The following is a 24517-nucleotide window of genomic DNA, read 5'->3' on the forward strand; positions in this document are numbered from 1 at the left end:
ATCACAGAATTGTCCCAGCTTGGGTCCACGTGGGTGAATTTTGTACCTTATATTAGTTAATTACTGGCCTTAGGCCTCTTCCTCTCTCCCAAGAGAGGTTGTAACCTCACAGGCATTTCTAGGAAGCTCTTGTCAGTTAAGGACAATTTTCCAGGGAACAGGGTAGCTGAGAGCCCTTCCTTAGCAACCAAACTCAAAGCTGTTGTAGCCTCTACCACAAGGAGAGAAGGACAATAGCCTGAAATTGGCAATGTGGAGCAAGGGGGACACCTACCTTACCTCCATGCTTGGTGTCATGAAGGCTGAAAAAGAGAAAATGATTACCACTTTAGTAAGGGGAAGTGAGGTCATCTGGGGAGAACTGACTTTGGTAAGAGTGCTACTTGCAGCAGGGAGGGGAGGGAACATTCAGGGAAAATATGGGTGCACTAGAAAATGTTTACTGAACAACCCCAAGTCCCAGAGGCTAATGAGGACATGGAAAAGGAAGTCTGAGTCAAAATAGTACAGATGTATATGGGAGTGAATGTCTGGGCGATGAGGGGATCGAGGAGGTCTCCAGCTCACTATGGTAGCCAAATCTGACTATTCATTACTTAAAATTTATTTTTACAAACAGAGATGAAAAAAGCCAGAAAAATCCCAGGAAAATGGATCAAAGGCTAATACATGAAGCTGAACATAATAATCTACTCAAGATTTTGGAGAAGAACCTGGAAATCCCTCAAGAGTGCACTTATGCTAATCAAAAAGCGATAGACACGGAGGTCAGCTCTTGGAATGAAATACTCCTCTAGGAAATGACTTTACTCATCAGCCATTATTTCTCAGTTATAGACAGTGTTGAATGTATAACTAAATGCAATCTCTAGTAGAATAGAATTCTCTCTGTGTGACCTTCTAGTTACACATAACTCTTTAGGGCTCTGCAGAGCATGTCTAAAAAGGAGAGGAGAGGTTTTAGAGATTATTTCTTTCTTGTTAACAATGAACTCTTGAGAGGGTCTGTCTTTTTATTACTTTTTTTCCATCACAGAAGGGCTTTTTTCACAGCCTGAATTCTAAACTTTAATTCCACATGCCTCATTTGAAGATTTGGGTACATGTGGTTCAATACTCTTTAAATAATGTACAATGTACACAGAATTTGTCAAAATCAGAAGCTGTCTATATTATAGTTAAAACATTCTACCAAAAGACATTGAAATATATAAAAGTGCTATGCCATTTTTTCCTTAAAACTTTTTTTAATGCAAACAATTCATGCTTAAGGTAGATGAATTTGAAAATACAAATTAGCAACAATAAAAACAATGCCATCAATCAGAAGTAATCACTGCCCTTCTGAATGAACCTTTTATATCTTTTTCATTTATGACCACATATACACACACATGCACACACACACACACACACACAGTTCTATTGTATACTTTTTTTTTGAAAACTTTTTAATAACCATGAATTTACATCATCATTTGAATAGCTCCTCAATATTCCATTGCATGGATGACTATACAACTGAAGCATCTTTTGCTTTTGGATACTCAGGGTTTGTTTGTTTGTTTTTCTTTCTTTTATCTCCCCCTCATAAACAGTGTTTATCTTTGTACATATAACTCTCTACACAAGTGGATTTCCCCCTTAAGGAATGGTTGTTTTTTAGGTCATTTGTGAATGATTTACAGAGAGAAGTAAGCACTCCCAGACTATATGGGGTAAGAAGCCCGCTCTGCCTTCCTGAAGAAGTCACTCTCTCCCTCTCTCTCTCTCTCAGTCCGTAGGGAGAACTTGTAAGGCTCATATAGAGAACTGACTTCCCCCCCCAGGCAAAAGCTGGTCATACACTCACACCCCCTCTGGGGTATTTCATCTACTGTTTTGTCCGTACTATTCACCCCTGAAGTAGGGTCAAACAGTGAGAGACCGTCTGTTCAAAGATTTGGGAATATTTCCTATAGTTACTGTTGCTGCCGTAAAATGTTTTTTTTGCTCATGTATAGTCAATTTCAAGCAGCGGTGTTTCTTTAAAACTACGACAAAGTATGACTGTTACTTCTTTTAAATATTTTTTTCTGATTTAAATTAAACTTAGATAAATGATCAAAATCGCTAATACTCTTATTTCTCTCAGACTTTGCAGATGGTGTTTGATCGAGTAAAATTCACAAGAAAAGGTGCAGAGCTGAAGGCTTTGGCAGAAAGGGGTATTGGCTATCATCACAGCTCTTTAAGCTTCAAAGAAAAACAGTTAGTTGAGATTCTTTTTAGGAAAGGATTTATTAGGGTAGGTAAATTTTTTCATTTTAAAAATTGAAGCTGTGTCTATATGAAAGTGAATGTTCACGAAAGGGAAAAATAGTAACTTTTTTTCTCATCTAATTATATCCTTTATTTTTTTACAACACATGATATCATTGCATATCCTTCCATCTCATCTAATTGAGGGAGGGGGTTTGAAGTTTATCATTTAGTTTATCTCTTTTTCAAGAATTTAACTATTCCCCTAAACAGATAACTTTTTCAAATATTTCTTCAATGAAGTGTAACTATTATGATCTTGGAATAACAATCTCTTGCTTTTTCATTTATAGTATCTAGGGAATGTTGTCAGCTGTTTGTATAATTTTGGTTACAGATATTCTTTCATGGGCTTAGAGGACACTTATAATAGGTTTTGGTCAAATCTTTTTTCAGTGTAATAGCTGAAGTAAGAATAAGAATGTATCACTTCCTTAGGGCCCACTTCATATTTTGGCAGGTTTTAGATGAGTCACTACTAAATGCTCTCTCTCCCATCACTGATGGACAAGAGGAAGATTACTTTAAATAGCTTGAAAACCCAACCCTTACTATGTGTTATTTAGTATGTTACATGAGGATGCATGGGGATAGTCTGGATAAATCTATAGGAAGGATTAACATAATTTCTTAGTTTAAATCTTGAGCAGTATTTAAGAATAGCCTCTGAGTTTTTTTAAATTTTCTGTATCAGATTTTTTGTATGATGTATATTATATTTGTGTATGTGAGAGAAAGAAAGTGAGAGAGAGTACAAAAGCAGGGGGAAGGAGAGGAGAGAATGAGAGGATATTACTCTATGTAGTATTTTTTTTTAAGACTTTATTTGTTTCAGAGAGAGAGAGAGAGCGAGCACAGAGGGAGAGGCAGTGGGGGAAGCTGACTTCCTGCTGAGCAGAGAGCCTGACGTGGTGCTCAATCCCAGGACCCTGGGATCAGCACCTGAGCCGAAGGCAGCCGCTTAACCAACTAAGCCACCCAGGCACCCCTCTAGTTATTGACTTTTAAAATAAATAAGTAGCTTGTTATTAGTTAAGAGAAAAGCTAAGCAATGTTGTTAATAATATATTTTGGTTTTTTACAGGTTAAAAAATTACCTTTTAACTTTCCTCAACATTTTGCCTTCAGCTCAGGTCCTGATCCCAGGATCCTGGAATTGAGCCCTGAGTCAGGCACCCTGCTTGGCAGGGAGTCTGCTTCTCCCTCTCCTTCTGGTCTCCTCCCTGCTTGAACTCTCTCTCTCTCTCAAATAAATAAATTTAATCTTTAAACAAAAAGGTCAATAACTAGAGAAAAATTTCTACATGCTTATAAATTGAGGAAAAGAGGCACATGTATTTTGATCAGCATATCTTATGTCTAAAATAGTATATGCTAAGTAGTAGTACCTTAATTACTATTAGTTTAATGAATGAATAATTAGATCACTCTAGAAAGGCAATATGGAAATAGTGATAGCTTTGTTATAGAAAACACATTTTTAAAAAAAGGTATTTATTCTACTTATAATATAAATTTAATGTTCTTACTTTTCCATTTTTGTTTTTATTAAAGAACTTTAGAAAAATAGTTAATAAATCATGTGTTTCATTTTCACAAATGTAGACCTCAGTTATAGAATAGTTAGAGAAAATTATTCCATATACTTAAATATTACCTTTAAGACATGGAATACATGACAATGTAAAGAGAAAGAGAGGACCAATAGAAATACCCAAAATTATATGAGAAAATGAGCAAAAGTTGGAACATTTAAGAAACTTAAAGTTTGTCCTGCTCCTTTTTGGTCAGTTGTCAAGGCAATTGAGGGGGGCGGCGATGAAACTGTGTTTTTTGCCCTTATTACAACATATGTTATCTCCATTGAAATAACCTTCACAAATAAGCTGGAGTGGATGAAGTGGGCAGTATCCCAGAAGGGGGTTTGTAAAAGTATTATTACCCTGCCATGAGGAAATTCCCTTTTTTAGTCATTCATTAAGAAATAGTTACTGAACACCTGTCATGTGCCAGGTACTCTTGTCAGTGTGGAGGAACAATAGCAAGTAGGCCATCTCTGGCTCTCCCACTGGGGTTCAATTGAATAGCAGAGAGTTTCAGTAAGTACATGGCATTCTACTGAAATACTATTTCATGAAGAATTGTTTTATTCTCTTTCTAGGTGGTGACAGCTACTGGGACACTTGCTTTAGGAATCAACATGCCTTGCAAATCTGTGGTTTTTGCTCAAAACTCGATCTATCTGGATGCTTTAAATTACAGACAGGTATTGCAGTATGCATATGCTCACTATTGCCTTATGAAAATATGGCCATAAAATGGTAAAAAATGTGAGCTGTTAGTTTAAGAACATATTGCAATTCATGTGCTAGCACACCCTCACATTCATTCATGCCTAACTGTCTGGTTTAGCTGTGGTATAGTGGTAGGTACATGAGTGTAGAATTATGTGGCCATCATTGACCAGATATGTGACTTTGGGTGAGATAGATCTTAACCGCCTGGCCCTTTTCTTCCTGTCTTCAGAATAAGGGTGATAATTACTACCCCACAGCATTTGCAAGAATTAAATGAAGTTATTTGTAAGAAAGATACATATCAAAGGTGCTAGATAAACATTTACTCATTCATTTCCTGTGCACGTGTTTTTGCACTCTGGAGTTAATACTTCTCTCTTCTTTGCTCCCAATACACAGCCTATTACCAAGCCCACTTCGTTATTCTCCTACATGTATTTGGCTTTTGCCTTGCAATTTCTGTCCTCACTATCTCTCATCATACATTCTTGGCCTTGTATTATTAAAACAGTTCTCTTGATTTTCAATTCTCCTTACTCTTCTATGTCCCATACACAGTTTAGTTTGTCTTCATATGGCTTCCCTGCTCAAGAATAATTTATTTTTTTTTAAAGATTTTATTTATTTGACAAAGAGAGAGATCACAATTAGACAGAGAGGCAGGCAGAGAGAGGAGGGGGGAAGCAGGCTCCCGGCTGAGCAGAGAGCCTGATGCAGGGCTCAATCCCAGGACTCTGAGATCATGACCTGAGCTAAAGGCAGAGGCTTAAACCACTGAGCCACCCAGGCACCCTAATTTTTTTATTATATTTTTATTATGTTCTGTTAGTCACCATACAGTACATCGTTAGTTTTTGATGTAGTGTTCCAAGATTCATTGTTTATGCATCACACCCAGTACTCCATGCAATATGTGCCCTCCACAATACCCACCACTAGGCTCACCCACCCCCCCCAATCCCCTCCCCTCTAACAAACTCTCAGTTTGTTTCTCGGAGTCTATAGTCTCACATGGTTCATCTCCACCTCCGATTTTGCCTTTCCTTCTCCTAATGTCCTCCATGCTATTCCTTATGTTCCACAAATAAGTGAAACCATATGATAATTGACTTTCTCTGCTTGCCTTATTTCACTTAGAATATTTGATGACTATTTCTGCTAGCAGGATTATTTTTTAAGGTATGGGCCAACATTCAAGTTTTTATCAAAATGCCCTCCTCCTTTTCTCTCTAAACACTTCTTATTCTTATAGGCTTTGTTCCTATCCAATATAACACCCCTCTTATTTCTCACTACTTTACTAACCCCTGTCTTTCTGATCTCTCCTCCTGGGGCTGTGTTCTGCATGAGCTCTCCTCTCCTATACCATCTTTGGGAGTGACATAGCGTTTTCCACTATGTGTTATGATGTTTCAGATGATAGACTTGGGAGTCAAAATGCCAGGGTGTGAGTTGGATCTTCCACTTTCTGGGATTTGACTACAGACAAGTTTCTTCTCTCCCTCATGCCCCTATTTCTACTTTGTAAAATGGAGATAATGATTATATTTACCTCATATGGTTGTTGTTGTGAGGTCTATATAAAAACAGTTCAAAGGATTTAGCACTTTCTAAGCACTTAATATATGAGAACTAATACCTCTTCTCTAAAGAGTTTGTTTTCTACAAGTAGAATTTCAGAATTTTATCTGATTCATGTATTCCTCAATTTGTGCACAATTTTTATGGTGACTTGTGATGCAACACACTGGTGTGTAAGAAAGGAACAAGGGAGAGAAAGTGGGAAAGGAGAGAATTGGTGTAATTGCTTCAGCTATAAGTGAATTTGAAATTAGGGTCTAGTCTTCTTGTTGTGCTCTGTTCCATCTGTATATCATGATATAAATATATAACATAATTTTTGGCATGAAATGATTACATAATAATGATAAATTTCTCATTCTCAACTCTGTCTTAGCCATGGTAAATTTCCCAAGTGCTACACAGTTGGATTTTAAGTTCTGTTCATATGATGGTTGGACATATGTACAATGTACTTGCTCCAACCCTATGTAAAAGGCTCAATTCTTATACTGTGATGGAGAAAGTATCTAGGGAAGTTTTACTTTGTGATTCTCTTCTGTTTCCAGATGTCTGGACGTGCTGGAAGACGAGGTCAAGACCTGCTGGGAGATGTATATTTTTTTGATATTCCATTGCCCAAAATAGAAAAACTCATTAAATCCAATGTTCCTGAACTGAGAGGACAGTTCCCTCTCAGCATTACCCTGGTCCTGCGACTCATGCTGCTGGCTTCCAAGGGAGACGACCCAGAGGATGCTAAAGCAAAGGTACTGAGCTTGACATTTTCTGAGGTGAAGTCTTCACTGCTGGCTTGGCTGTGGTTAGGTTTGCTCTTTCTTAGAAGTCTGTAGCAATAACTTTTAAGTTTCACGGGTTTTTATGCTTTGCAATGTCTTGCATAGTATAGGGTTGGGGCAGAGTGGGAGAATAATAATTAGTTTTGTTTGTCTCCTCTATTAATCATAGAATTTGTGTTAGTTGGGCATTTGGAATTAAAGATTACTTTTTTCATGTGTGATTGGTATTGTCCTATAGTAGGTAAGGGTGCTGGCTATTGATTATATTTTATTTTATTTTTTAAAGATTTTATTTATTTACTCGGAGAGAAAGAGGCAGAGAGCATGAGTGGGAGAAGGGGCAGAGGGAGAGGGAGACAGTCTTAAGCAGACTCCCTGATGAGCACAGAGCCCGATGTGGGACTTGATCTCATGACCCTGAGATCATGACCTGAGCTGAAATCAAGAGTCAGATGTTCAACCCACTGAACCACCTTGGCACCCCTGGCTATAGATTTTAAAAGATCTGGGTTAGATTCTATTTTCAAAAGGAACACAATTTCTTGTGACCAATTCATAATAATAGAGTTTATTTTTTGTAAAAAAACCACAGTAACCCAAATTCATGAAGGAATATTTAATTAATGCACAAGGTTGAAAGAAAGCAAAATCATACTAGTCTCATCATCCAAAGACAGTCATGTTATCTTTTGCCATAGGGGTACCTTTGGTTTTCAAACACTGATATATTTGATTAGACATTGATTGATATGACTATAAACTTTTCCTGAAGTTTTTCCTGAGATAAATATTTTGTGTCTAATCTCACAATGAAAGATTTAAAATTCATAATGAAACAATTTGGTTTTCATCCTTATGAAGATACATTGTTTTTGTATATTGATTAATATGTCCAATTAAACCAGATACTGTTTGTTGATGTGAGAAGTCTTTCAGGACTTCCTTGATGAGTTGGCTCTTATGTTGCTGATGTCTTACAGAGCAGGCACATATCATTTTAGACCAAAACTTCCCCATTTCTGCATTCTTAATTTTTGCTTCTGTGTAGGAGAGAAGAATACATCTTTTAGCAAGCTTTCAAAGATTTTTAAAGAAAGTTTATTAGAGTGGTTTATTTTCTTTGCCTTGGCGTATTTGAGAAAATCTGTCTGTAATCTTCACACATGAAAGGCTCAAATATGGACATAAAATTTTTAGAATATTCCCTTTACTCTTCACATCAAAGTAAGAGAGTTTCATTTCCTCTGGCATATACTGTTACAGTGGAGTAGACTCTTTTTTTTTTTTTTTAAGATTTTATTTATTTATTTGTCATAGAGAGAGAAGCGAGAGTGAGCACAGGCAGACAGAGTGGCAGGCAGAGGCAGAGGGAGAAGCAGGCTCCCTGCCAAGCAAGGAGCCCGATGTGGGACTCGATCCCAGGACGCTGGGATCATGACCTGAGCCGAAGGCAGCTGCTTAACCAACTGAGCCACCCAGGCGTCCCTGGAGTAGACTCTTTTAGTATCCCCTAGTAGAGCCATGTAATTCCTATTTTCTTGTAGTTGATTTTTTTCTGCCTATGTATTTATATGAATTTTAAAAAAATCCTTATATTTCAAATTCTTTTCCCCAGGATTTTCTGTTTTGAGGGTTATTTTTTAAATTGACCTTTTAGTTATATGCTAAGAATTTTTAATCTTTATGTTTACATAAAGCATGCTCATAGGAAGCTTCAGGTTCAGTTTTTAAAATTGTGGTAAAACAAAAATAACATAAAATTTATGTTACATACATTTGCATTGGACAATGCTCAAGTAGTTTTAGAACTAAGAAGAGATATCTTAAATTAGATATTTACTATTTGCTTCTATTTTAATTTGTTTAGTTTCTTATCAGGAAGGGTTATATTTTTAAATCAAAAATTCTTTTTCTGTACTCCATTGCTATGTTTTTCTTAATTATAAGAGAACCTGTGAAGTTTATCTTTCACATTGCTGAAGCTGCTGTCCAGAGTTTGTTCTGCTCTTTAGTAATACACATGTGGATTTTAAGTCTGCTACTGGAATTTTAATTTTCCTGAAATTCTTCACTATTTCTTATATCACTCTTTTACATATTAATAAAGTATTTTTTAGTGTCAGTTTTTAATTGCCCATTTACCTTATGCTGTTTTGCCTTGTCTTGTAGAGGACATACCTTATGGTATCCATTAAGGATGCCAAATAATTTTTCAAAAAATCTTTTTGCTGCCTAAAGAAAGCAATTTTTACAGGTCAGCTTTCCCCCAGCCCTTTTTTCTTCTTTCTTTCTTATCTTCCTTCCTTTTTTTTTTTTTTTTAAGAGTAAGAGTCAGTGTTCTTATGATGGTTCTGCAGAAACTGATCCCTCATCATCTTGTTGAACTAACCTCTTCCTGATTTCCCACACGAGCCTAGTACCTGCTCCATGGACTCCACATTACAGTCTGAGGACCATGGCTTTGCTGTTTCTTTTGCTTGTAATATCTTCTCTCGGATATGTGCATAGCCTCACTCCTTTACCTCATTCAAGTTTTTTCTCTAATATTACTCTCAGTGAAGCCTACTGTCACTGCTCTTCCTAAATTTGTAAATGTATCTCCTGTCTGCTGCACCATGATCTGTATTCATTTATACATAACATGTATCACTCCTTACATAGCATCAAATATCTATCTATCTATCTATCTATCTATCTATCTATCTATCATGTTTTTATTTATTTTCTCTATATTTTTCACTGGAATATAAGCACTCTGTGGCCAAAGATGCTTGTCTTAGTCCCTGGTACAGACATTTAATAAATACTTTTAGTATATTTTAGTATCTTAGCAGGGTGATCAGTTTTCTTATAAAGAGTTGATCTCTTGTGGGTTTTTCTATTTTCTCACTTGGATATAGGTACATTTGTTTAAGTCGGATGGGCTGCCAAAAAATACGATATATGATTTCACTCTGGCTTCTCTCTGGCCATCTAAGTGCTATTCAAATACCCTATTAAATGTGAGGGTAGCTGAATAGCTTTTGTCTCAAACGTTAGTGTTTGGTAGATTTTAAACTTACGTAGCTTTTCTGGACTGAAAGTTCCTTGATCTACTCTTGCCAGTCTCACTGCCACATTTATCATATGGATGCCACTCATCACTACAAACTATGGTATACATTTCTGTCAGGGGCCTTACTATCTTAGTATGACTTTAGTTATGTGTCTAGATCTCTAAGATTACAGTGAATCACCATGAGTTGCTCACTCTCCTACTACTCAGCTGTTTTCTTGCTGTTGCCATCTATGGCTAAATGCAAAGCAACAGAGAGAGGAAGTAGGAAAGGGCATTTGGGAAACTCTCAAAAAGACATCCTAAAATAAAAGTGATGTGCATTATATCCCCCTTCCTATCTCCCTTCTTTCTCTCATCTGTATCCTCCCAGCTTCCTTTCACATAGTCCACTGCACTTACAGTGAGGACAGACTCTTCCTAGGCTCTATAAACTCTCAGGCCTAATGGTAACCAGGCTTAAATTTGGTGATGTCAGGAAATTTTCCTTTTATTGGAACCTCATAGATGTTTTAGTGGGCAGCTCAAAGTTATCTGAACTGCTACCTCAGGGCTGTTTTACACCAGAAACAAAACAATATTTTTAATATTTTTGTTTTAATCAACCTATTCTATTTTTTTAAAGATTTTACTTATTTTTTGACAGAGAGAGAGAGAGAGAGAGATCACAAGTAGGCAGAAAGACAGGCAGAGGGAGAGGGGGAAGCAGGCTCCCTGCTGAGCGAGATCGATCCCAGGACCCTGAGATCATGACCTGAGCCAAAGGCAGAGGCTTAACCCCCTGAGCCACCCAGGCACCCTTATTCTATTATTTTTGCCACAACACTGAAGTGAATATAATAGGAAATCTCGTTTTCCACCAGAATGAGCCAAGAGCTGTAAGCTTGTAAACGGGGTCTTTTGGCAATATTTCATTTCTGATGATTCTGTTTTATATGTTCTATTTGTTAAAGGAAGGATGTGCCATGTAAGAAGATGATAAAGCAAATAATGTGAAATTTAACTGAATCTTATATATTGCAGGAATCTGTGTGATATAATAGATATGGGTAATATCTATCCTATTGTTATATATTCTTTTATGTGATAGATAGGTGCAGTGACAAGAGGAGACAGAGGTAAGGCTCAGGAGAATAAAATATAAGCCTCAGAGACAGGAGTTAGGGCACACTATGTGGGACTATATATGAAAGATACCAAGCTGGTCAGGAGGCGAGAGATAGGAGCAGCATGAAAATTTAGGTGACTGCCTTTGTAAGTTTCTGTGGAAAAGGCAAGACGGCAGAATAAGCAGTTTAGGACTGGCTAGTTTGAATAATTCTGCTGGGTTTTGGGCTGAGCAGGTGACCTCTTGTCACCTTGTACCTGCCTCTAGGATGATTTAGGACACCAGAAGTATTGGCTAGATGTCTGAGAATTAGGGAAGGAAGTAGTTAGGGGTATAAACTTAGGTTTGGTTGGTTTGTATATGATAGGCATGCTTTTAGGCAAGTTGTTATCTTTAGGAGTCAGCTAGCCCACAAAGGGACAGTCTCTCCCCGACCAGAAAGATTTTTTTGTTTGTTTCTTTTTTCAGAAAGGTTTTTTAAGATGTCAAAACATCATTAGAAAAAATTTTAAATTACAATATATTTGTATCATTATTTACAAATATATTTCATAAAACTAACATGTTGTGAATTAACATATTCTTTTTTAAAGGTGCTGTCAGTGCTAAAGCATTCATTGCTGTCCTTCAAAAAACCCAGAGTCATGGAGATGTTAAAACTTTATTTCTTGTTTTCTTTGCAATTCCTTGTGAAACAGGTATGATTGCTTTTTGCCTTTTTGTGAAATAGGAATGGTGCTATCTTTACTTTTTATCCTGCTGAATTGTGGTCTTTAGAAGATTATATCCAATGACTAATATTTCTTTGCTTAATATAATTATCACACTTGGCCCAGGTAATGATTATTAATCTCTCTTATATTGGCATTAAATACTGTTTTAACTAGCACTTAATGTTAGTTATTAATTAATGGATGTGGTGCGTTGAGTCAAACTAATAAATTGTTTTTGTTCTTTAGGGCTATTTAGATCAAGAAGGTAAACCAATGGGGTTTGCTGGACTTGTATCACATTTGCATTATCATGAGCCTTCTAATCTTGTTTTTGTCAGTTTTCTTGTAAAAGGCCTTTTCCACAATCTCTGTCAGCCAACTAGGAAAGGTAAGCTTGATGTTTGTGTGTATAATCTTGAAATAGTAACAGAGACCATAGTGAAGCTAGCACTTCAGGAAAATTTTTTCTACATAGAAAACACAAGTTAATATTTAGATAATTTAGAGATACAAAATTAGATAAAGTTTTGTATACCTACTAATATAGATCATATGGAATATAGCCATATTTTGTGACACCTATTTTAAAATGTCAGTTTCTTATGAACTTTAGTGATTTCTGGACTCTAAGACTCAGAACAAATTAAATAATATGTGATTTTTTAATAAATATTTTTCCTAATTAAAATGTAATATGTGCTCATCATAGAAAAGGGATATAGGCAGGCATTATGTTAAATATAATATTCACAATTAATATTTATGAATATTCTCTTCCAATTATATTCTCATAGAATATAACTGTATATTTAAATAACTGATGTATTAATTGTACAATCTAGAATCTTATGTTCCTTGAAATATAGTTATGCCAGTATCATATAAATTTTTTGTGAATTCCATTTTTATGCCCACCTAATATTCCATTTAATACATTTTTTTAAAAATTAAAAACATTTTATTTCTATAATTAAGGCCTAGACCCTTAAACAGTGTCCCTAAAAGACATGTTTTCTTTTTGGTGCTTAAATTTATTACATTTCCTAATGCTTTGCAAATGCAATGCCTTTCACAGCATTGCTTTATTTCTGTCTTAAATGGATAGCAAAATTTTACTTTGTGCAATAATCCAGTTCATTATGCTCTGAACATGCATTGTTCTGTGAAACAAGTTTATTCAGGGAATTCTGTCCCTGCAAAAGCTCTGTCAGAGAAGAAATAATTTCCTGCAACAGGAAGTACAGTTGTGTTCATTGCTGTATGGGTATGGGTGGGGTGTGAGGGTGTATGCTATTATAATCATGGAGATAGAAAATTTGATAACTTTATGAGGCATATGATATGGCTATCACTCTTTTGTAAGTAAGGAAATGGATAAAGAGAAGTTAAATAAATTACCATGGTCACACAATTTTAGATAAGTGCGAGAGCCAAGATTCAAACATAAGTAGTCTGACTCTAGACCCCAACTTATTAAAGGTAGAACCTTTTTAATCACTGCTCATGTGTTATGAAGGATAGAAAGTAAGTCAAGTTGATTGTACCTTAATATGAATGGCAATAAGGTAAAGAAGGAAGATAAGGCTGGGAGGTTATTTGTAAGCTGAATTTTAGAAAGCCTTAAATGCTAAGCTAAGGAGATTGGATTTTGTTTATGAGGCATTGACATGCAAACAGGGATTTTTGAATGGGTGAGAGACAGGATCATAAAATGCTTTAGGAAAATTGATCATGGCCTGAAGTTAAGGGAGGGGGATGGGTAGAATCCAGGTAAGGAGATGAGGCAATTTGTGGTTGGAATGATTTTGGTACAAACTAGTGTGGGGGTAGCAAGAATGAAAAAGAAGACACAGATGTAAACTGTCAGCAGATATAATCATTCCTTGGTTGCTATATTTGTTACATTATTTTCAGTTTTCATGAAATGAAATGCAATATAATATCCAATTTAAATGTTAAAAATGGTATTGGCACTTTTTTTTTTTTACCTTTATAACAAGACGCTTTGTATTGTATAGATTCAAAACATTTTTCTCAAGATGTTATGGAAAAGCTAGTGTTAGTATTGGCAAATCTGTTTGGAAGAAGACTTCTTCCGGCAAAGTTCCAGGATACTACTGTCAAGTTTTATCAATCAAAGGTAAAATTTATGCTTCTGGTAACATTAAATAATTAATGTAATTAAGTAGTTCCTACCATAAATGATTCAGCAGCAGTAGGATTTTATCAATATAAGGTTCACTTGTTTTATAGAATAATAGTTTGTTCTTTCTGTAATCGCTGTTATATTTAACCTCTAATTCATAAGCCTCTCCATATCAATATATCAAAAGACTAAATTTCTTGAGAAAAAGTAAGGTAAAAAATTTTGCCTGTGTTTTCCATTTGATTGTATGACTCTGTCAAATTATAGCATTCAGTGGCTAAAGAAATAAATGTAGATAATTACACAGTAAATGAACAAATTGTTCCTATCATTGAATCTGTAGTTCCCTTAGGGTCTTTTTACCTTGGGAGGTAGGGCTACAAGCAAGAAGTGTATGTTGTGAACTCGAAAGTCCTCAATGAAGAAACATTAGAATAGTCATTAAAGAAATAATTCCTTGACTCATGTAGAATAAAAGCAGGAAAACTCTTTTCCAATTTTATTTGCAACATATTCTTTTTTTTTTTTTTAAGATTTTATTCATTTCATTTGACAGACAGAGATCACAAGTAGGCAGAGAGGCAGGCAGAGAGAGAGAGAGAGGAGGAAGCAGGCTCCCTGCCGAGCAGAGAGCCCGATGCGGGGCTCGATCCCAGGACCCTGGGATCATGACCTGAGCCAAAAGCAGAGGCTTTAACCCACTGAGCCACCCAGGCGCCCCTGAAACATATTCTTTGATCAGGATTTGCTATTATTAAATCAACATCAAATACTGTTACTAATATACCCCACTGGAATCTGAGAAAGTGGGATAGGTGGGTTATACTTAATAACCTTAGTAAAAGGTGACAAGGAACAAAAAGAGATGAGTTAATCTATATTGTCTAACTCCACAATGTCAAATTACAAATCTTAGCCCTCACAGAATGTTCTCTTGACCAGTGAACATAACTTTAGTCATTGACCTATCATCTTCACATTTTTTTTATCACATGTACACTCTTGAAGTAGTGTTTGTTTTGTTTAAACAATTTATATTTAACTTAAGAATTCAGTATCTACATTCTCACAAAGAAAAGACATCATAAAGATATACACTAAAGGAAGGTTTTGCATGGAGACCTCCTGTCTTTCTCACTGTCTGCCAGTCTCTTTTTTTTTCTCTTTTTTAAAGGTTATTGGAAATTTGTGCACTTTCAGGTAGGATGTAGTAGATGGTTATCACTTGTGTTGCAACAGAGAGCTGTGGAAACAATGAGGATTTGACTGTCTAAAATTGTAAAATGACAAAAACTTACTAATGATGTAATGGGAATCTTTAATCATGGCTTTCTACCAAAGAATTTGTTGATTCTGAACATGTTGTAAAAATATTACTTAGCATATACAGAGAGCTGCTTCTGAGATTAAAACAATTATTAAAGCTTTTAGTGACCACATGAGGCTAGAGTGACAGAAACGTGGGAGACATAGTGTTTCTATGAGTTTATTGAGAATGTTTACTGAGTACCAGGTCTGCATGAAATGCTGGATTACTACACCAAATTTTTGCAGTCTTGTGGCATTTATTAAGTAAAAACCCACTATGCACTTATTCATAGGCTTGTATGCCCCTCAAGACATTTTTGAAGGCTTTTAGAACTGGAAGATGTGGAAGGTTAGGAAGCTCTGTAGGAAAGAGGTAGATCTTTGGCAGTCTTTTAGGACTGAGAAAACAAGTCCCACCAGCCTCATACACAAAGTCCCAAGAGAATCATGACTCAAGAACAGAGTTAAGTCAGGTATAGATGGAAACTTAATAAAACTGCAAAACTATACCAGCAATACCAGCAATACCACTTTAATCTCTATTTGGACTGAAGTGATCACATCTTCAATCATATAACCAGGCACAAAAATGGGAAAACTCACTCTGGTGGAAGATAATATCATTTGAAGCCTATCAGGTCCTTTTGTAAACAATTTATGGTGGGAAAAAAAATCCCAGAACTAAAAAAGTGAATAAGCAAGAATATATGACCAATTGGCAGAAAGAAATGCAGGCAATAGTAGTAGACACACCGATGATTCAGATATTAGAGTTAAGAGACAAAGAATTTAAGTATGATTAATATGTTCAAGAAAATAGGAAAAATGATAGATAAATAGGAGAAGTGTTAGAAAATAGGAGATAGTGATAGATAGAAAAAATTCATGGAAGGTTAGAGAATTTCACCCAATAATTAGAATTTTACCACATAATTAAATGGAAATGTCAGAATTGAAAAATATAATATCTGATCAGAATATACCTATCAGAAGTCAGAATCAATGAGCTGACAGCTCAACAGAAAGTACCCAAACTGTACCACAGAGAGAAAAAAATTGAAGGCAGATAGCATAAGAGAAATATGGATTACAGTCAAAAGGTTTAATGTTATGTAATGGTAGTCTATTAAGAAAAGAAGGGAAGAAAATGGCAGAAGAGTATTCACAACTCTTCTAGTTGGGAATTTTCTAAAGCTGATAAAAGGCAGCACTCCATAGTTCCAAAAGCTTATTAGTCAACTTAAAGAAGGATAAATATAAATGTTAAACTAAAACTACTGAAAGTCAAAAACAAAGAGAAAATTATAAACCAGCTAGAGCTGAAACAAGCATTTCCTTGAAAAAAGCAATGATATTCATAGCTGACTTTTTAACCAAAATAGTTGAAGCTAGAAGAAAATGTTCAAAAATTTCCTCCTACTCTATTTTCATACATAAGTATGTATGTATATTTTGCATGTTTTAAACATAATTTAAAATAGGCTAAATATATTGTAATTGATTTAATAATACATCAGGAAGGTATGCATAAATCTACTTTACTTTTTTAACTTTATTATTACTGAGGTATAACTGATATATAAGGAATTGCACACATTTAATATTTACGTCTTAATGAGTTTGGACATGTGCATATATCCATGATATCATCACTACAACCCAGGTATGACATATATTCATCATATCCCATATACCTTGTGTGTAGGATGGCTTTCTTTCTTTCTTTCTTTTTTTTTTTTTGGTAGGAGCACTTAACATGAGATTTATCCTCTTCATGTATTTTAAACTTAAGAATATTGTATTGTTAACTATCGGTACTCTGTTTGTTGTACAGTAGATCTCTAGAATTTATTTATCTTGCATAACAGAAACTTTATATCCAATGAAAAGCAATTCCACCTTTCTTCCTCCACCCAGGCCCTGGGAGTCACCATTCTAGTCTGCATCTATGAGTTTAACTATTTATGATATAAGTGGAATATAAGTAGAATTTATAAAATATAAATTCCGTTACATGAAATCATGAATTACTTGTCCTTCTGTGACTGGCTTATTTTACTTAGCATAATATCCTCTAGGTTCATCCATGTTTTTGCTAATGGAAAGATTTCCTTCCTTTTAAATGTAGTATAATATTCTATTGTTTGTATATACCACATTACCGTATCCATTCATCTCTTGATGGACATTTGGGTTGTTTCCATATCTAGCTAATTGTGAACAGTTTTGAAGTGAACAAGGGGGTACAGATATCTCTTCAAGATCCTTATTTCAATTCTTTTGCTATATACATGACAATGGGATTGCTGGATCATATGGTAGTTCTATTTTTAATTTTTTGAGGAAAACTCTAAATGTTCTTCATAGTGGCTGCATCAGTGTACATTTTTACCAAGAGTGTACAGGGATTCTAATTTTTCTATGTTCTCCTTAACACTTACCTTTTTGATTTTTTGGTAATATCCATACTAACAGTAGGAGACAATATCTAATGTGGGCTTCATCTGCATTTCCCTAATGATTAGTGCAGTTGAGCAACTTTTAATACACGTAGTGGTCATTTGCATGACTTCTTTGGAAAAATGTCTAATCAAGTCCTTTGCCCATTTTTTTTTTACTTTTTTGCTATAGAGTTGTAGAAGATTTATATATATATTTGGATATTATCCCCTTACCAGGTAGTTGACTTAGAAATATTTTCTCCCATTCTGGAAATGCCTTTTCACTTTATTATTTCCTTTGCTATGCATAATGTTTTAGTTTGATTTAGTCCTACTTATTTATTTTCATTTTTGTTGCCTGTGCTTCTAGTGTCATATAAAAAATCATTTCTAAGACCAATGTCCTTATATTTTCTTCTATGAATTTTATAGTTTCAGGTCTTACATTTAATTCTTTAATGCATTTGAGTTTGTTTTTATGTAGTGTATGGTAAGGGTCAATTTCATTTTTTTACATGTGTTTATCAAATTTTGCCAACACCATTTATTGAAGAGATCATCCTTTTCCCACTGTATGTTCTTGACACCCTTGTCAAAGATCTTTTGACCATATATACTTGGATTTATTTCTGGACTCTATTTTGTTCCATTAGTCTATATGTCTTTCACGATACTAATACAATACTGTTTTAATTACTGTACCCTTATAATGTGTTCTAAAATTACAAAATGTGATGCCTCTGGCTTTATTCCCCCCCCCCCCCAGATTATCTTGATGATTCAGGGTATTTTGTGATTCCATATGAATTCTGGGATTGATTTTTGTTTCTGTAAAAAATGCCATGAGATTTTGATAGGAATTGCAATGAACCTATAGATCACTTTGGATATTTTTGATATCTTATTAGTAATTATTATTTTAATCTATGAACATGGCATTCCTTTGCATTATTTGTGTCTGCTGTAATTTTGTTCATGAATGTTTTTTCTTTTTTTAACTTTAACCTGGACTATCATTTTATTTATTTATTTATTTTGGATGTTTATTTAAAATTTTATTTCTTTTCCTTTTTAAGGTTATGCTAGTCACCATACAGTACATCATTAGTTTTTGATGTAGTGTTCCTTGATTCATTGTTTGCATATAATACCCAGCGCTCCATGCAATACATGCCCTCCTTAATACTCATCACTGGGCTCACCCATCCCCCACCCTCCCCAAAACTCTCAGTTTGATTCCTGGAGTCCATAGTCTGTCATGGTTCCTCTCTCCCTCTCATTTCCTGCCCTTCATTTTCCCCTTCCTTCTCCTAATGTCCTCTATGCTATGAGTGTTTTATACTTTTTAGTGAAGAGATCTTTCACCTCCTTGGTTAAGTTTATACCTAAATATTTTATTCTTTTTGAATGCTATCACAAATGAGATTGTCCTAATTTTCTTTTCAGATACTTAATGTATAGAAATACATTTTTTTTGAAACACAGCTATTTATGTTGATCTTCTATCCTCCAACTTTGCTGTTACCATTTGTTAGTTCTAATAGTTTCTTGTTTATGTGTTAAAAGAAATATCATATATTTTAGGCAGACAAAAAATCTAAACTTGGGAGACTTGAAGATGTAACAGGTCATGAAGTATACTAGAAAGGATAATGTGTGGGTAGATATAAATAAATATCTACTGTATCTAAAAATAATTATAAAATCTATTTTATATATATAAACTAAAATGCATGATAATCATAACATAAGTGTTGGGAAGGGTAAATATATTTGAATATTTTAAGGTTCTTACACTATTAAGAGTTGTGAAAATTAAAAATGTATTTTGTATTCTCTGGGATAAAGACTAGCAAAATAGTGCACAAGTGTTAATAGAAGAAAACCTGATTTAAAAAAAAGGCAAGAACAGAGAAAAATATTATATAATATATGGTCTGGATAGAAACTAAATATTAAAGTTGTATATACAAACTCAACTGTATAAGTAGCTGCATTGGATATATATGTACTAAATACTTCAGGTAAAATACTAACATTTTTAGATATTATTAAGAAAAAAACCACAAGTATACGCTGTTTATACAAATCACATTTTAGCTATATGGTCCCAGAAAGGTTGAAGGTAAAATGATAGAAGAATAGATATGCCAAGTAAATACTTACCAGAAGAATCTGAAATTCCTGAGTTGCCTGAAAATTAGATAGATGCATTTCTAAATACATAGGTCAACAAAAGAAATAGCAAGAGAGTTTAACACGGTTCTGGGACTGAGGGTGTGGGTGGTATGACAGAGTCCTAATTAGTTGCTTATAAGCCTTGTAACACTGATTTAAAAAAATTTGTACTTGTAGTGCTTACTGTGATAAAATACCTTTTGAATATAAATAAAATTCTTATCTTAATGAAGTCTCAAAAGTTCATTTTCACTTTTGTTTCCTTTGCCTTTGGAGACATGTCTTAAAAGAAGTTGCTGTGGTTGATGTTGAAGAGGTTACTGCCTATGTTCTCCTCTAGGATTTTGATAGATTCCTGCCTCACATTGAGGTCTTTTATCCATTTTGAGTTTATCTTTGTGTATGGTGTGAGAGAATGGTCGAGTTTCATTCTTCTATACATAGCTGTCCAATTTTCCCAGCACCATTTATTGAAGAGTCTTTTTTCCACTGGATATTTTTTCCTGCTTTGTCAAAGATTAATTGACCACAGAGTTGCGGATCCATATCTGGACTCTCTACTCTGTTCCACTCGTCTGTGTGTCTGTTTTTATGCCAGTACCATGATGTCTTGGTAATCACAGCTTTGTAGTAAAGCTTGAAATCAGGCAACGTGATGTCGTCAGCTTTGTTTTTATTTTTCAACATTTCCTTAGCAATTCGGGGTCTCTTCCGGTTCCATACAAATTTTAGGATTGTTTGTTCCAGCACTCTGAAAAATGCCAGTGGAATTTTGATCAGGATGGCATTGAAAGTATACATTGCTCTAGACAGCACAGACATTTTAACAGTGTTTATTCTTTTGATCCATGAACATGGAATGTTTTTCCATCTTTTTGTGTCTTCTTCAATTTCTTTCATGAGTGTTCTGTAGTTCCTCAAGTACAGATCCTTTACCTCTTTGGTTAGGTTTATTCCCAGGTATCTTATGCTTCTTGGTGCTAGAGTAAACAGAATCGATTCTCTAATTTCCCTTTTATATTTTCATTGTTAGAATAATTACACTGATACATATACATTGATACAAATACATTGTTAGAATGTATAAGAAAGCAACTGATTTCTGTGCATTGATTTTGTATCCTGCCACATTACTGAATTGCTGTATGAGTTCTAGTAGTTGGGGGGTGGAGACTTTGGGCTTTCTATATAAAGTATCATGTCATCTGTGAATAGAGAGAGTTTGACTTCTTTGCCAATTTGAATACCTTTTATTTCTTTTTGTTTTCTGATTGCTGTTGCTAGGACTTCTAGTACTATGTTGAACAACAGTGGTGAGAGTGGGCATCCTTGTCATGTTCCTGATCTCAAAGGGAAGGCTGTCAGCTTTTCCTTATTGAGAATGATATTCACTGTGGGTTTTTCATAGGTTTTATGAAGTTGAGGAATGTTCCCTCTGTCCCTATGTTTTGAAGAGTTTTAATCAGGAATGGATGCTGTATTTTGTCAAATGCTTTTTCTGCATCAATTGAGAGGACCATGTGGTTCTTCTCTCTTCTCTTATTGATTTGTTCTATCACATTGATTTGCGAATGTTGAACCACCTTTGCATGCCATGGATAAATCCCACCTGGTCTTGATGGATAATCTTTTTAATGTACTGTTGGATCATATTGGTTAGGATCTTGCTGAGAATCTTGGCATCCATATTCATCAGGAATATTGGTCAGAAATTCTCCTTTTTGGTGGGGTCTTTGCCTGGTTTGGGGATCAAGGTAATTCTGGATTCATAGAAAGAGTCTGGAAGTTTTCTTTCTGTTTCTATTTTTTGAAACAGCTTCAGGAGAATAGGTATTATCTGTTTTTTGGATGTTTGGTAGAATTCTCCACGGAATCCATCAGGTCCTGGACTCTTGTTTGTTGGGAGGTTTTTGATCACTGCCTCAGTCTCATTACTAGATATTGGTCTATTTAGGCTGTCAATTTCTTTCTGATTCAGTTTTAGAAATTTATAGGTTTCCAGGAATGCATCCATTTCATCTAGGTTGCTTAACTTACTGACATATAAATGTTGATAATAATTTCTGATGATTGTTTCTATTATCTTGGTGTTAGTCGTGATCTCTGCCCCTTTCATTCATAATTTATTAATTTGGGTGTTCTCTCTTTTTTTTTGGATTAGTTTGGCCAGTGGTTTATTGTTCTTTTTTCTTTTTCTTTTTTTTTTAAGATTTTATTTATTTACTTGACAAAAATCACAAGTAGGCAGAGAGGCAGAGAGAGAGGGAAGCAGGCTCACAGCTGAGCAGAGAGCCTGATATGGGGCTCGATCCCAGGACCCTGAGATCATGACCTGAGCCCAAGGCAGAGGCTTAACCCACTGAGCCACCCAGACTCCCCTGGTTTATTGTTCTTCTTGATTCTTCTAAAGAACCAGCTTCTAGTTTCGTTGATGTGTTCTGCTGTATCTCTAGTTTCTAACTCATTGACTCTGCTCTAATCTTGATTATTTCCCTTCTTGGGTAGGGGGTTGGCTTAATTTGGGGTTGATTTTTCCAGTTCTTTAGGTGTAAAGAGTGTTGGTGTATTCAGGATTTTTCAGTTTTTTTGAGTGAGGCTTGGATGGCTATATATTCCCCCAGCCCAGGACTGCCTTTGCCATATCTCATAGGTTTTGGACTGATGTGTCTTCATTCTCATTGGTTTCCATGAATTGTTTAAGTTCTTCTTTGATTTCCTGGTTGATCCAAACATTCTTGAGCAGGATGGTCTTTAGCTTCCAGGTGTTTGAATTCCTCCCCAAATTTTTCTTGTGGTTGAGGTTCAGTTCCAAAGCATTGTGAGAATAAGCAGGGAATAATCTCAATCTTTTGGTATTGGTTGAGCCCTGATTTGTGACCCAGTATGTGGTCTATCCTGGAGAAAATTCCATGTGTGCTCGAGAAGGATGAGTATTCTGTTGTTTTAGGGTGGAGAGTTCTGGATATATATATCTATGAGGTCCATCTGGTCCAATGTTTCATTCAAAGCTCTTGTTTCTTTATTGATTTTCTGCTTGGATGATCTATTACTGAGAGTGGCATGGTAAGGTCCCCTACAATTAATGTAGTCATACCAGTATGACTCTTTATTTTGGTTAACAGTTGACTTATGTAGTTGACTGCTCCCATATTGGGGGCATAAATATTTATAAACTGTTAGATCTTCTTGATGGATAGACCCTTTAATAATGATGTAGTGTCCTTCTATATCTCTGACTACTATCTTTAGTTTAAAATCTAATTTATCTGATAAGAGAATCACTACCCCAGCTTTCTTTTGAGGCCCGTTGGCATGTAAGATCGTTCTCCATCCCTTCACTTTCAGTCTGGATGTATCTTTAGGTTCCAAATGTGTCTCTTGTAGACAGCATATGGATGGGTCCTGTCCTTTTATCCAGTCTGCAACCCTGGGCCATTTTTTGGGAGCATTTAGGTTGTTTATGATGAGAGTGATTATTGAAAGATAAGTTTTTATTGACATAATGTTGCCTGTGAAGTCCTTGTTTCTATAGATTGTCTCTATAAATTTCTGTTCTATGTCACTCTTGGGTTCTTTTTTCTTTTATAGAATCCCCCTCAATATTTCTTGTAGTGCCACCTACTCTTTTAAACCTTGCTGGTCCTATCTCTCCAACCATTTTGAATGTCAGCCTTGCTGGATAGAGTATTCTTGGTTCCATGTTCTTCTTATTTAGTATCCTGAATATGTCTTGCCAGCCTTTTCTGGCTTGCCAGGTCTCTATGGACAGGTCTGATGTTATTCTGATGGTCTTTCCTCTGTACATAAGGCATATCTTCCCCCTTGCTGCCCTTAAGAACTTCTGTCTGAAATTATGATTCGTGAATTTCACAATTAAGTATCTGAAAAGCTTCTGCACAGCAAAGGAAATAGTCAATAAAGCAAAGTGACAACTCACGGAATGGGAGAAGATATTCACAAATGACACTACAGACAAAGGGCTGATATCCAAGATCTATAAAGAACTACTCAACTGAACGCTCAAAAAGCAGATAATCACATCAAAAAATGGGCAGAAGGCATGAACAGACATTTCTCCAAAGAAGACATACAAATATTTAACAGACAAATGAGAAAATGTTTATTATCATTAGCCATCAGGGAGATTCAAACAAAACCACATTGAGACCAGTTAGAATGGCCAAAATTAACAAGGCAAGGAACAAGTGTTGGAGAGGATGTGAAGAAAGGGAACCCTCTTACACTATTGGTGGGGATGCAAGCTGCTACAGCCACTTTGGAAAACAGTGCAGAGATTCCTCAAAAAATTAAAAATATAGCTACCCTATGACCCTGCTATTGCACTACTGGGTATTTACCCCAAAGATACAAATGTAGTGAAAAGAAGGGCCAGATATACCCCAGTGTTCATAGCAGCAATGGCCACGGTTGCCAAACTGTGGAAAGAGCCAAGATGCCCTTCAACAGATGAATGGATAAAGAAGATATAGTCCATATATACAATGGAATATTATGCCTCCATCAGAAAGGATGAATACCCAACTTTTGTATCAACATGGATGGGACTGGAAGAGATTATGCTGAGTGAAATAAGTCAAGCAGAGAGAGTC

At 35.4% G+C, this 24517-nt stretch overlaps 1 protein-coding gene across 2 annotated transcripts in view; it reads left to right on the forward strand.

The window, feature by feature from the left end:
* Nucleotides 1-24517, forward strand: part of DDX60 (DExD/H-box helicase 60) — a 119486-nt gene that overhangs the window by 74210 nt on the left and 20759 nt on the right. For both annotated transcript variants that reach the window (XM_047717724.1, XM_047717723.1), the window contains exons 27-33: nt 620-767; nt 2135-2287; nt 4463-4567; nt 6728-6928; nt 11715-11819; nt 12081-12222; nt 13853-13974. In XM_047717724.1, coding sequence (XP_047573680.1) covers nt 620-767; nt 2135-2287; nt 4463-4567; nt 6728-6928; nt 11715-11819; nt 12081-12222; nt 13853-13974 — 976 coding nt within the window. The remainder of the gene's footprint in view (nt 1-619; nt 768-2134; nt 2288-4462; nt 4568-6727; nt 6929-11714; nt 11820-12080; nt 12223-13852; nt 13975-24517) is intronic.

Source organism: Lutra lutra, chromosome 2 (genome assembly GCF_902655055.1).
Source record: "Lutra lutra chromosome 2, mLutLut1.2, whole genome shotgun sequence".
NCBI classification, from domain to species: Eukaryota; Metazoa; Chordata; class Mammalia; order Carnivora; family Mustelidae; genus Lutra; species Lutra lutra.